This window comes from Apteryx mantelli, chromosome 10, assembly GCF_036417845.1.
Source record: "Apteryx mantelli isolate bAptMan1 chromosome 10, bAptMan1.hap1, whole genome shotgun sequence".
NCBI classification, from domain to species: domain Eukaryota; kingdom Metazoa; phylum Chordata; class Aves; order Apterygiformes; family Apterygidae; genus Apteryx; species Apteryx mantelli.
The window spans coordinates 12,899,182-12,912,914 of record NC_089987.1 but is presented as its reverse complement, the minus strand read 5'-3'; the positions used below and the strand labels follow the sequence as shown (position 1 = coordinate 12,912,914).

The 13,733-nt window shown below is 38.5% G+C and overlaps 1 protein-coding gene across 3 annotated transcripts in view; it reads left to right on the top strand.

Annotated features, from left to right (window-relative positions):
* The first annotated feature begins 1,493 nt into the window (after nucleotides 1-1,493).
* Nucleotides 1,494-13,733, top strand: part of DPY19L3 (dpy-19 like C-mannosyltransferase 3) — a 39,730-nt gene continuing 27,490 nt past the window's right edge. For all 3 annotated transcript variants that reach the window (XM_067302514.1, XM_067302513.1, XM_067302515.1), the window contains exons 1-3: nucleotides 1,494-1,672; nucleotides 3,076-3,218; nucleotides 4,685-4,818. In XM_067302514.1, coding sequence (XP_067158615.1) covers nucleotides 3,098-3,218; nucleotides 4,685-4,818 — 255 coding nt within the window. In that variant the 5' untranslated portion in view covers nucleotides 1,494-1,672; nucleotides 3,076-3,097. The remainder of the gene's footprint in view (nucleotides 1,673-3,075; nucleotides 3,219-4,684; nucleotides 4,819-13,733) is intronic.

The following is a 13,733-nucleotide window of genomic DNA, read 5'->3' as shown; positions in this document are numbered from 1 at the left end:
TGCATAAAAACATGCACACATTCAAGACATCTTTTCTTAATCAGTGCAGTTAAATCATTTGTGTGATCTGTGTATAGTATGTCTTCATACTATAGTATGGTACTTTATCAAACACCCGACCTGTACGACATGCCTGCAGTTCTGATGCTATTAGTGATAAAAATGAGGTAAATCTAATGGTATACACTGTGAAGTCCATAACTCTTCAGTTCCCATATTCTTTGTTTAAGTACTCGTTCCCCATCAATGTACCACCTGCCTTATTGCTAAAAGTAAAACAAAAAGAGAGAGAGAAATACATGTGCAGTCTAGTTGTTGTAAATTGACTTGTGGAAATTTTGACCGAGTTTATTTGGGGAGCTTAAAAGAGGAAGAGAAAACAGTCATCCTGTTCGCTTAAAAAAAAAAAATTTATAGAACATAGTAATTATGCAAAAATAGGTACTAAAAAAATTTTCTGCTGATTTCCTAAGTCAATGGCTTCAAAGCTCTGAAATGCTGTGATTACTACTTAAACAGCTTTAGTTTGGTCTGAGTGCATTTTGCATGATTGTCATGACTCTTTCTGTTCAAAATACTGACTTTGCTAATGAATCAAATTTTCAAATTAAAAAAAAAAAGTATTGCTGGACTGTAAAATGGTGCAACTGTAAAAAGCAACTGAATATTGTCCTGAAAAACTGAATTCTCTCTCTGCCTGTTCCACAGAATTCATATGCGTTATTGGGAATATGCTTTCTGAGATAGGATCTGGGAGTCAGCATGCTGGTAAAGGTTTTGAGAGGACTTTTTTTCCATGGTAAACTTCTTTAAAGGCATTGCAAGTAAAAATTACAATAAAGAATTATGGGCACGTTGTACCTTTGAAGCAGGAAAAAAATAGTCTGAATTGCAGTTAACTTTCTGCTGCAGTTTTTTTTTCCCCCTTAAATGTTTATGTTGCAAGTAATCAAGAGGTACAACGGAGCTGATAACAGAATACAAAATACACCTCAAAGCTTTGAGATTCTAATAAAAAAAAAAAATCACTTTCCAAATATTTGGAACTACATATATTTGGGGGGAAAAAAAACCAATAAAAACAAGTTCCACCTCACTGTTTTACGAAAGAAGCTTCTCCACGCCTGTTGCAAGTCCACCGAGACAGCGCAACCCAAACCGGCCTCTATTACCCAGCGCGACCCGAACCGGCCGCTCTTCGGGAAAACCGCGCATCGCCCCTGACGGCAGCGCGCAGGACAGCACATCACGCTCTGTGGGCTTAACGCCACAACGTTACGTGGGGTTTTACGGCCGGGCCTCTGGCAGCCCAGGCCCGCGCCGCCCGCTCCCCGCCGCGGACCCCGCTCCCCGCGGCCGCCCCTCGCGGAGCTCGTCCCCGTCCCCTCAGCCCGCCCCCTCCCCAACGAGCGGCTCCTCCCCGCCGGGCCGAGCGGCCTCCCCCACGCCGGGCGGAGGCTGCCCGCCAGCGCCGCGCCCCTCTGCTCCGCCGCCGCGCAGCCCCGCGCCGCGACTGCCTCGGCCTCCGCCCGCGCCGCTCCCGCGGCGGCGAACAAAGGGCGCCGCGGCCGCCTCCTCTCCTCCTCCTCCACCTCCTCCTCCTCCTCCTCCCCCCGTCACGGCGGGGCCCGCGCACGCAGCGCCGCCGCCCGCGGCCTCGGAGCGCCGGCAGGTATCGGCCGCGGGGCGGGAGGCGGCGGGGAGGGAAGCAGCGAGACGAGACGAGGCGAGAGGAGACGAGGCGCCGCCGGCGAGGCAGGCCCGGCCCGGCCCGGGCGCGCAGGCCGCAGCGAGGCGCGCGGCGGGAAGGGGAGGCGGCGCCGCCCGCGCCCCGCGGAGCCCGCCCCGGCCGCCGGGGGAGCCGCGGCCCCGGCCCGGCCCGCCCTGGCCCGGCCCCCCGCAGCCGGCTGCCGGCTCCCGCTTCCCGCCCGCCCGCGGCGGCCCCTCACCTGCGCTGCGCGCCGCGCTCGCGCCCCACCCCCCGCCCGGCCGCTGCCGCGGGCCGCGCCTCACCGCGGCGGGCGGCTCCGTCCCCGCTCCGCGCGGCGGCCCGGCCCGCAGCGGGCGCCCGGCCGAGCCCGCTCCCGCCGCGCAGGTGGCCGGCGGCACGCGGGAGGCGCCAGGCGGGCAGGAAGACCGTGCTTCGCCGTGCTCTTACCGCGCTTTCTGCCTTAAAGCAGCGCAGGTGGTCGCCGGCGCCGCCGCGCCCTCCGCGTGCTTCCCCTGCCGTGACGGAACGCGGCAGAGCTGGTGCAGCAGGTCGCGCCTGCGAGGCGCGTTGCTACGGCGCTGCCGGTGCCCGCCGCCCGCCCCGGCGGTAACGGCAGCCCCGCGCGCTGGAAACGGTGGCTTATTCTTGCGTTCAAAACTGGGCGTGATTGATTTTCAAGTAAAGAAAGGCAAATTAAAACCACTTAGTTTTATGAACCCTGCTCATAGAGCAGAGAGCAACTGTGAATCGGCCAGGCACTGACCGGCTGCGCCTCTTTCCTTTTTGTCTTTATTAATGTTTTCGAATTTTGTGATGCTTTAATATTACAGAAGGCCAAGAATTATTTAATACTGTACGTCTTCATATAGTTTGTTATTGCACCTGTTCTTTGACAATATTTTTGCATCTTATGACTCTCCATTTTGGGATTTCCTGAAAGCCAAGATTTAAAAACAAATGGCTTTATTTTCAGTATCCAACTGAAATACCCTAAAAAGATCAATTTTTCCTTGAAGGGTTTATGCTTCATGTTTTCAAAGAACAAGAGCCTGATGTGTATTTTGAGTCAAGGACCCAAAAGTGAGGGCAGTCGAAATTATGAGCGTTCTGAAAACCCTGCCAAGGGTATGTAAAATTAAGTGTGAAGTCCGTGTGGGTTTAGAGTTAGTGTTTACTCTGCTTTCATTTGAAGTCTGAGTTGTAAAAACAAATAAATAATCTTGCATTTTAGTAAAATATACTTCAACTAAGTTACACTTTTGAAGCTCGAAGTCCCTAATCACAGTAAAATACTGCTCTGTTTTCAGAGATTTCCTACGGTATTAAAGTGTGGGAATATACATTGCTTGTATGTGTCTCTTTAGGAGTTGGACTGAAGAATAATGAATGGAAGTGCCTGACATCATGACAACCATCCGACAAAGAAAGGGTGGAAGGCTCGCAGAAGCGGCTGAAGAACAGCTTTCAGAGGAGAAGAATGTGAAGCCTGATGGAAAAATTCAATCTGGTGGGTAATGGAAGGATTGGAACATTACGTTTTTTTTACTAGCGTTTAGCTTTTGGTGCCCATCCTAAGCACAGACTAGAACTAGGTATGTACCGAATAAATTGTCATATTTTACCAAATACTATTTATTACCAAATTTAACTGGATGAGGCAGAAGGCAAAGAGAATGAAACACTAGACTGTTGCATGATAATCTCTATTTTAAAATCCTAATTTAAATTAGTAAAAATATTTTGTCAATTTAGTAACATAGACCTATCTATAGGTTCCTAAAGGAGTCACAGATCATGTTACCTATAATATATAGAAGGGTTTGAAGACCCTGATCAGTAGTAGTAAAATATAAGCAGATTACGCATGAATTTGAATTTAACTGCGAACCTTTATGTTTTGACCTTATAGGACAGACTAACCAGGTAAATTTAAAGGAGAAGCATTAACTGTCTTATTTTGAGGATCTGTTTAAATAATGAAATACTAACAACATTCTTGCTTGGAATTACAGCTTCAGAGTTGGCAAAGTTTGTTGGGTTTTATAGGATTTTTGTTTGTTTGTTTGTTTTAAGGGATATTCCCATATAACTTCTGATCCTCTCTATGTATGCGTTTTGGGTAGACGAATGGAAAGTTACCCCATTTGTTTGCACCAGTATATTTAGGCTAAATACACAGTGGAAAAGCAGTCTTGATTCTTGTCCAGCCCTGGGCTCCATTGAATTGCTTGCTTGCTACCTATTATGTAGATGTCATCTGCAGTATGAAATGGACATTTCATTAATATAATTCCACATCGCTAAGATTAATATTAAGTCTTATGTCAACATAAAAAATTAAAATGGAAACTTAAGTATACAATAAATTGATTGAGCTACTTAGAAAAGCAATCTTTCTTTCCACATTATTCTATCTGTAATCTCATTCTGATGTCAACAGGAGATATCTGCAATTGAAAGCATGACATCATTATCAGAGACTGCTTTGACCAGTACTCAGCCTCTGTGTAGATATTTAGTGAGACTGGAGGGGAAAAAAAAAAAAGCCATGTTAAGAAGTTTGAAGAAGAATTTGATGTCTTGCTTTGTGACCTAACTGTCATCCTGTACAGCATTAATTAAAAATGATGCCCCAGAAGATATTCCAATGTCTTTGTAATTTAGATTTATAAATCAGATATGGTATTCATCTAGATCCGTATATGATCATGGTGTTCTTTCTTAAATTATAACTACATTCTTCCAATTAAGGCACACCTTATTTCACTTCGCATGGAAGTACCCTGAGTTTGCCTATATGAGAAAATAAAAAACACATCTTCATAAAGAACTCTTAAAACCAAGTCTCCTATTACTTACAGAATGTAAATGTAAATTATATCAGCACAGGCACTATATAACTGGGCTTCCAAAATCCATTTAAGTTGAATTACTCACTTTGCAATTACAAAGTGAAAATTTTTTTCTTCCAAGATCATACAGGTGGAAAGCTGTGGAACATACTTTCACTAACAGTTGGTGGGATTGTTGCCGTCTGTCTTGGACTTCTTACTTCTGTTTATGTTGCTACGCTGCATGAAAATGACCTCTGGTTTTCCAATATTAAGGTAACAGTTATTTTCATAGTTTCATCAGTGCTTTCGTAGAACATTAATATGAGCGTTAGTTGAAATTCCATTTATTTACCTATTTTTCTTGTACCTTGCTCAAAAACATAGAATATTCCTTTTTTTTTTAAATTTTGTATGTTAAATCAGGAGCTGTGCTTCACTCCCTACCGCTTTTCATGTACTCAGTCATTTCCATAAATGACTTTTTCTCAACTGTGCTCTACACTCATTGCCATACAACTGTGCCATTATTCTCCTGCCTGAAAAATAGCTACTCAAATTCTTCCAACCATTGATCATTACCTAGAGTTTCAACAGTCTACTGTATGTTGCTCTGTAATCATTTTTTCTTGTATCCAAAGTGATCATGGAACAAGCAAAAAACAACTTTAAAAATTATATGCAAAATCCTGACGTACAATTCTGTAATTGTATTTATCATGTGATCTTCTAATACAGCTTAGGCACAATCTCTCAGTATTCAATACTAATGTTATATAATACTATCCTAAATTTGCAAACCTCAAAACATTTTTCAGACATTTCCCAATGTAAAACCAACATCCGCAATATAGGAGAACTTTAATTCTCAGGATCCAGGACTGACTAGTATTTTTCCCAGAATCCTTGCATGGGAGAATAATGCAATTATACATACATCTAAATTTAACCAGGGAAAAGAAAGAGGTGAGTCATTTTCCTTTTGAAGAAGCCTAAATTCACTCTGTGATAGGTTTACATGTATTACATTATGCAAAGGTTATATATATTTAACTGGAATGCTTGTATTGTGGTCTGCCTCTTTCCTACACTATGCACTTTTCATACCCCAGAAACATTTGCAAAGTGATAATAGAAATAGCTGTCACTTAATGAAACAATTAATACTGTATTATACATATAATATTGTTCTGTACCCAGTCTCATCTTTCTTTGAATGTATAGATAGAATGGATATATACTGAAGGTGCCCCTCAGATTTGCCTTCTCCTTCCTAAAGCCAGTATTGATTAATTCCACAGGTATTATATTTTTTAAAAAAATACAGGTAAATGTGGCCACAAGTCTACATCTGAACATAACAGAATATTTTATGTTCTCCTGTTTAACTAATACAGAGTGACACAAAGCACACCAAGAGTAGTAGGTCTGTAGTTGAAATTAAGTTGCCCAAAAATGGATGAAATGCCCATTTTATTTGATAAATATCTTGTTCATTATAAGTACACACTAGTGCCATTAAATATCCAAACTGAAAAAAAAAACAAACTTCAGATATTTCTAGTCTGGTTTCTGCTGTCTCTATCTGTCATTTCATCCTAAGAATTTGGTATGGTAACCAGTAATACTGGAACCTGTTGAGCAATTTCAGCCAATTTGATGGAAAGATAAAAGTCTCAAAAATACCAAGTTCATCTACCAGCAGGGTAAAGAAGAAAGAGATGAAGGTACTCTCAGTGAAAAAGGGTATAATGTGAGATCAGAGGTGTTTACTATGCCAGAAAATCCGTGTGGCTGCAGTGTTAATTTTAAAATGATAATAACAGGAAATACTTTAATGAGAGTTAAATTATTAGAAATAAAATAACCGGTTTTAAGGCAGAGCCAAAAGTGACCAGGTTTCATACATCCTCCTGCTTTCAGAACTGTATGTCCAGTGTGCGTATCCTATTTAGGTGTCTTGCATGTGCGCTTTCTCAACTTATGTAACTCTTGAACTGTCAGACAAATGCAGTTTATTTTTGCATTTGCGTAAGTTGATAAGAAGTGGTTACTTGTAAACACTTACTTTACAAGCAAGATTTGAAGGTACTTTTAAAGGTTTGTTCTCAAATTATTTAATACAGTTTAAGAACAAACAGATTGTATCCCCTACGGTTTATTTGCAAATAGAGGAAGGTTGGGAATGATTCAAGTCTCTTACAAAATTTATTGTGATTGTCTGCAAAATCAGAAACTGACTGTGCTTTCACTTTGGTTAACACAAAGTTTTCAAAAGTTTTAGTGTTAAAGTACAGTCTAGACTCATTATCTTGCTAATCTCACTTCTGGCCATAAAATGCTACAATACAGATACTGGCAAGATAACGAGTCTAGACTGTATTTTGATATGCTTTCTCTTAAATAAGCAGAGAAATAATACATTAGAATATATGAGGATGAGATAAAGTTTGAACAAAATACTGTTTTATGAGTGGTATGGGAAGAAAAGACTATATATATATAGTTAACTATGTGTGTGTGTGTATATATATATATTATATATATATATATATGAAGAGCTTGTGAAATTTGCTGGTAAGCTGAGACAGGAGAGCTCATCCTAACATCTATGAAACAGTATATGGACATCTATGTGCCTAAATGCATCAGTGGACTAGTATCTGTAGACGTATGTACATGTTTTCCATCATTTCTAAATTGCCTAGTCTAATTGTGACACATACCATATACTAACAAAAAGACAACAATAAAGTATACTGTGTAACAATTTTAGAACCTTACGAATTATCTTGAAAATAAATGGAAATTTTCTGATTTTTTTCTCTAACATTTTATAGTTTTGTCAATACATATATTTCTGCATATTTTAACTGAATCCTCTCAAAATTGTGAAGTAATAAGTTTTATTTCTTTGCACACCCCAACACTAATTCCCAGAAGGGAACCGTAACTTAATCTTTGACACACAATTAATGTGTGCCTTGGTTAATGAAATGCGGAAGTTATTTTGTTTTATTTTATTTTTATTAAACATGACATATAGAGGAGACAGAAGCAACACTAACACACATTCAGTGTTTCATTAACCCCCATACCTGTGAAACAGTAATGAATCACCATTGCTCTGAAATAGAGGAGAGTAAATTCTAAATTAGTCATATTTCCTTACATTTTAGATTAGTAACTTCAGCTACTCTGAATTGGCTGTAAATAGTGCAAGTTTGGGGGGGTTATATTACTGAACTCTGATACAAGAAATATATAGTGACATCTTATCTCTTTGAACATTTTTTCCTTCCATCCAATGAGGTACAATTAATCAGATGGAAAAAAAATGTATACATAAAATGGTCTACTAACAAATTATCTGCAATGCAATGAAAGATCCTATTGAAAGAGAAAGCTGTATTCATAGATAGTACAGGCATTAAGGGAGCACAAAGTATCAAAAACAGTAAAATAGGATGGAAGTCAGTTTTAGCTGTATGCGGCCTTAGTTCCTTCAACAGTCTTAGCTGTCCTTGTTTAAAAAGCCTTCAGGGTCTGTCTCCTTACTTATTCTCTTCATCGTCACTCATCAGCTGATAATGTTTCTCTGTGCTCCCAACACAAGGTGCAAATAGAATTGTTCCAAAGAAAATTTAAAGATAGCAGTCCTTTATCATTTTCTAGAATGGTCAGTCCAAGAGCTTCCGCCCAGTTAAGCTTTCTTATTCCAGGCTAATAATGTAAGACGATTGCCCTTCTGCAGCTGCTCCTTTGCCTCTAGAGAGCTTTCTCTCCCTTGATTCTTTCAGCACAGGCTGGTAACGAGTTAGTCAGAACTGCCTGCAAGGGTTATCATTCACGTGTGTGGTGAGGGGTGGCTTCCCTTCACAGGCCAGTCACCCTGTGATGAGAACGTCAAACTAGGCTAGAAAAAAATTGTATATACATGATGCTTAATTCTTTGCAGTAATTTTCCTTTAGCTTTATCTCTCATAATGTAGGTTACAAGGGGGTAAATCGGAGACAACTTATTCAGAAGTTTTAAAACATGCATATTTAGAAAGCTTTTGCAACCAAAAATACTGACAAGTCAAGTTGATCATGAGTTTGAATGTGGGATGAGATCAAATTAATGACATTGGGCTGTGGTTAAAATCATCGTTTTATGGGTATGAGAAGACTGCTGCATTCAGGGTTAGCTTTATCAAGGTCAGAGAAAGGTGGTGAAGTTGCAAGAAATTAAGAAATGGCCTACATGCCTAATGGGTTGTAACAATATGTTAAAGGATCCAAATTGAAAAACTTAGCTAAATGGCAAGTAAGATAACAAATGATAGCCAGGTAAGTTATACTGACAAAATTATTTGGGGTATTCCAGACAAAAGCAGTACAAAATAAGAATAAGAATATGAAACTGTACATCATTAAATTTTACTCTGGGTTTATACAGACAAATAGCATGAGTATTTTGCTAATCCATGAGTTACTCACTGTTGTCTTATTGGTTAATAAAGTCTTTCTTTTAACTCTGAAGCTGGTTATTGTCTTTAAGGATATAAAGGCAATGGATTATTTCAGTAGTTACTGAGTCAGACCTCAAATGATAAGGCAAAACATAAGGAAAATGACATTAATTTTGGAAATGATATTGATAGTTTGAATATAATTACAGTCTCTGCTGTGTACATTAATAACTTTAAAAATAAATTCAGAGATTCCTGAATTGCAAGGCTTCTTCCAAGGCTTTCTGAAAGATGTACTGTTTTTTAGGAGATACTTATACTTTACTGTAAATGTCTGCTCTGTTTTCCCACTGTTTACATGTTTTCTATTCATGCTTTAAGAGGCTGTCATTGGAATCAGTGTGCTGAAGAAGAGCATTCACTTATACCATTAGAATAAAGGCTTTCCAGGGCTTTCATGCTACTGATGAATTAGACTTGATGGGAGACTTGTTTTGCTGGTTTTCCCTTTATGTGAAGGTACTGCTCTCTTTGTACAGCAGTAGAGGGAAGTCTGCATTGTTTATCTGACACTTGTGGTTCATCTTGCAACATTAAACTAGATGGAGGTTTTTGAATATACTATTTAGGTAAGAAAGGTGGAATTTTTGTTCTGAGTTAAGACTCCATTGATATATGGCCATCACAATTGCTAAGTTAAAACATTTTGAAGCTTGCCAATTGTATTCAAAAATTGAAAGTAAAAAGTTCATCATGTGAATGTATTCATCTTAACTTCAGGGTAATTGGAGTCACAACTTGTGAATACACTTGTAGTGATGGCATTTCTGTAATTTCAGTACAGTTAATGGAAAGCTAGCTCAGTTTCAGGTGTCCTCCAGCAATGATTTACTCAACTAGAAGAATTTTATGCTGTGATTGTCATACAAAGTATTGTTTTCAATACTGCTTTCAATAAGGTAGTGATTTCAGCAGCTTTGGTATGTGTGAATCTTGTTCTTATTCGCTAATAAATGTGCCCAATATTATAAATTTGCCATAGCATTGGGGAAAGATAGTAATATCATTTCCTCATCACAAAAATAGAAAAAGCACATCTCTGAAGAGTGGTCTATGCTATGAAGGAGGTGGTGCATGACTGGTATTCTCTTTTGATTCCAAGAGCTCCTGGAAGAACTGCAAAAGAAATCAGAATGCAGAATACCATGTCACATAATCAAAAGTTGCATTTGCAAAAATTTCCAATGGAAGTCATAGGAGGTTACAATCACTTATCTTGGTCAAACAGTTTGGAAGAAAAAAAAAAGTTTTAATCTCTTCTTATATTCATGAAAACAATAAAGATTTCTCTTTATGGTGGTGCAAGCCAAAGGGGGTTTCTTACACAAAATTCCTTTCTCAGTTTCCTCAACATTTTCTGGTACTACACATATAAAATGACCAGTTTGTTTTCAGTATTTTTCAGTAATTTTCAGTAGCAGGTTATTGAATGTTCAAGTTTAGTATCATTTGGGAACAGGTTGCACTAGGAAAAGAACAAAATTGGGAGGCAAGGACTTGCGTCACCTTTCCTGTCAGCTGTTGTATTGCTTGTTCAAATACAAACTTGAAGAAGCCTTGAACAGGAATGGACAAAGGCCACACAGCAAATTAATACTGTAACACAAGCAGTTAAACATCAGAGCTTTCATTTGTTCTTCATCCTTCCTGAGCAAGCATTTACACTACTGTTAACCGTTTTTCCTTTAATAGAGTTGCTACTTGCAAGAAATCAGGAATAAAAATACAAAATTTTAAATCTTTTACACATGCAGGATAAGGGATTTTTTTTCTGAGGTGCTTATATTTTCTGTCTTTATATTTTAAATATCAAAGATGAAAAAGAAGTGGGGAAACCAGTAGCCAGCTAATTAAAACGCCACAGAAGTAAACACGTAAGCCATAAACAGAAGAAGAGCAGCCCAATGCTTTGGTGATATCTTTCCAAAGAAGTACCCATTAAGTGGTTGTTGGGTACTTTTACTCTAGATCAAAAGTCTGATCAACATCTGAGTAGGATCCATGCCATTCTCACAGATGGCCATGAGGTTACCAGCCAAGAGACCATGTATGTGGATTAAATACATTTGCTGAAGGCATGATTTGCAGCCTGGAACACTGATAGCAGCTGGCTGTATTGCATTTCCTCTTCTATGTTATTTGAAAATCTTTCTGATCTGGATTAAATCTGGATAAATTTAACAATTAAAAATAAAAACATTCTCAGTGATACAAGTTGTGCTTTAGCCTTTTCGAAAGAAGAAACTTTAGTGAGAATAGTCAATGTAATGAGAGCTTTGCTTATGCTCTTTATTTGTAGAAATCCTCGACTCAGACTTTGGCTGCTTCCATAATATTTTGAATGACTTGGTTAAGGAGTTTGAGGAAACTTAAGTTTTAAAATTTCGCTTTGCCTTTGAGAGGAGCAGGGAATGTCAGCTGTAACTAGACTCCTTTGTATTTTGTTTTGAATACTTAATGTTACTGGAATACAATTGCATAAATTGAAATCAGATACAACTACGTATCCTGGAGGATATATTGTTCTTTTTTTTTTTTTTCCTTGGACCACTGGTAGCTTCTTTGTTAAATACTCACAAACTGAATATACAGTAAGATAAACATGTGTTCTTATAATGCCTACCCATTGACATGGAGTACGAGGAAAAGTATAAATTGCTATAGAACTGGAGAAGTATTGTGAGTGAATAAAGCAGATGTTGTCTTAGCATGAAACAGATGTAAAACTCACTAGTGTTTGTCTCGTAAAGTATAGCATTTGGTTGAATACAGCTGGTGCCAGGATTACAAATTAATCATGTTTGAATGCATTTTTGCTAATTAGATCCCCCTCTGAGACTACTCTCTCCCCCTTAATAAATTCCAAATGTTAACATTTCTTCTGTTTGATAGCAGCCGCGTTCTGGTATTATTAGAAAACTTTTCAGTAGTGATGAATTTGAAACTAGAGCTCGTTCAAAATCTAGCATTCTCATTTTGCTAAGTATGTGGCTTTTAGTATTTAGTGCCAATGTCAGTGTCTTCTGCTGGTATTATAATGTTTTGTAGACTGCAAAGCAGCTGGAGTGTTTAATTGTGGACTTACTTTTAATCAGATGCATTTTTATCTGTTGATTTTTCTCAGACCAGAGCTTATATTGGTTTAGTTTGTCAACAGTTGACTTCAATAAAACACATGTCTTCAGATAAGATTCTATACTGGGCAGTAGAGGAAGGAGGGGCAGGATTCTTTGTCTAGCTTTATGTTAGCTCTGAAATAGTATTGATTCTGTTCCAACATAAGAGATGAGATAATCAATGGGACTGTATAAAAAAGATGAAAGTCTTAGGATTTTATGCAAGGTTGCATTACCCAGAACAACATTCATAAAAATCTGGGAAAACAGTACCATTCCATTATTTCAGTAATGTTCTTTTGTAAAGAAGGATGAATTAATAAGATTATCTTTAGAAATCTCACTTAGATTTCTTAATGTATGACTTGTTTACATCACATATGGGAATCTTGCTAGATTTTCCAATAGAGATTAAACCTTTTCTAATTAACTGCTTAACAAAGATGTTTGCTGGGGTGTTTTTATATAAACTGAAACTAAAAAATCTCTAATAATAATTTTGGATAAGATGCTGTATTATTTCTTTTCAAATTGGCTCTTTATGCAGTCTTAGTTTGTGTAAATGTGGTCATACAAGGCTCTGAACTGGTTAAATTTCATTAAGTCTTCATATCTAATGCACTACTGAAAGGAGGTGAGTTCGAAAGCAGAGATCCTGTACTGAAAGCAGTTTTCTCTAGGACTTTAAGAGCTTTCATGTCTCAGTAGGCCTCACCTGCTGCAATATCAGCCAAAGGGAAAGGCAGAGTTTGAAATGTACTGAACCCAAATAATTTAAACATTTCTAGATTAAGATTAATAATATTTCTACTTATGCCTAAAAACAAGTAAAGAATCAGTTTTCCTTTAACCTATTATTTAAATATAGGAGTGGTGAACAGCTGGCTTCCTGCAAGAAATGGTGTTTAACAAGTGGGCAGCTGCATACCCTGCCAGCTGAAATCTCAGAATGGTATTATAGTGTGGTCCCAAGTATAGCACATGGGATTAATCAAGCCTGAAGGTGGTAAAGCCATGGAACACTATTGGGTGTCTACATCTGGAAGAAAAAGTTAAATGCATGTAGCAAACACATGTAGTTTTAAAATTCAGCTGTTGGCCGCTGCTCCTATCTAAACATCTCATATGACAAAAAAAAAAAAATCCAAAATATTTCAGAATTACACATCAGAATCACAAAAGTCAGATATGTTCCCGCAGTTAACAGAGGTATTAATACCTCAGCCATTTGCCTCTCACCCTAATTTGTCCGTATATTTTACCTTCATTTAGATGAGTTGCACAGAATATGTTAACCCAAAGACTCAAGCCACTGTATAGGTGAATTTCCTCAGTGTAGCCAGAATTTCTGAGTTTCTAGTTTTTATTTATACTGAAATTTGAAATAAACTTCCTATTCAAGAAGTTGTCACCTCAGTAATTATTGTTTGGATGAATAACACATCAAATTCATTGGATCAAAATAGTAGAAGACTGCTTATGTAGGCAAATTTAACACAATTGGGACCAAAGCTGGCTAAGTATTGTATCTGTCAGATTGACTAAATGGGGAAAAAAGGCA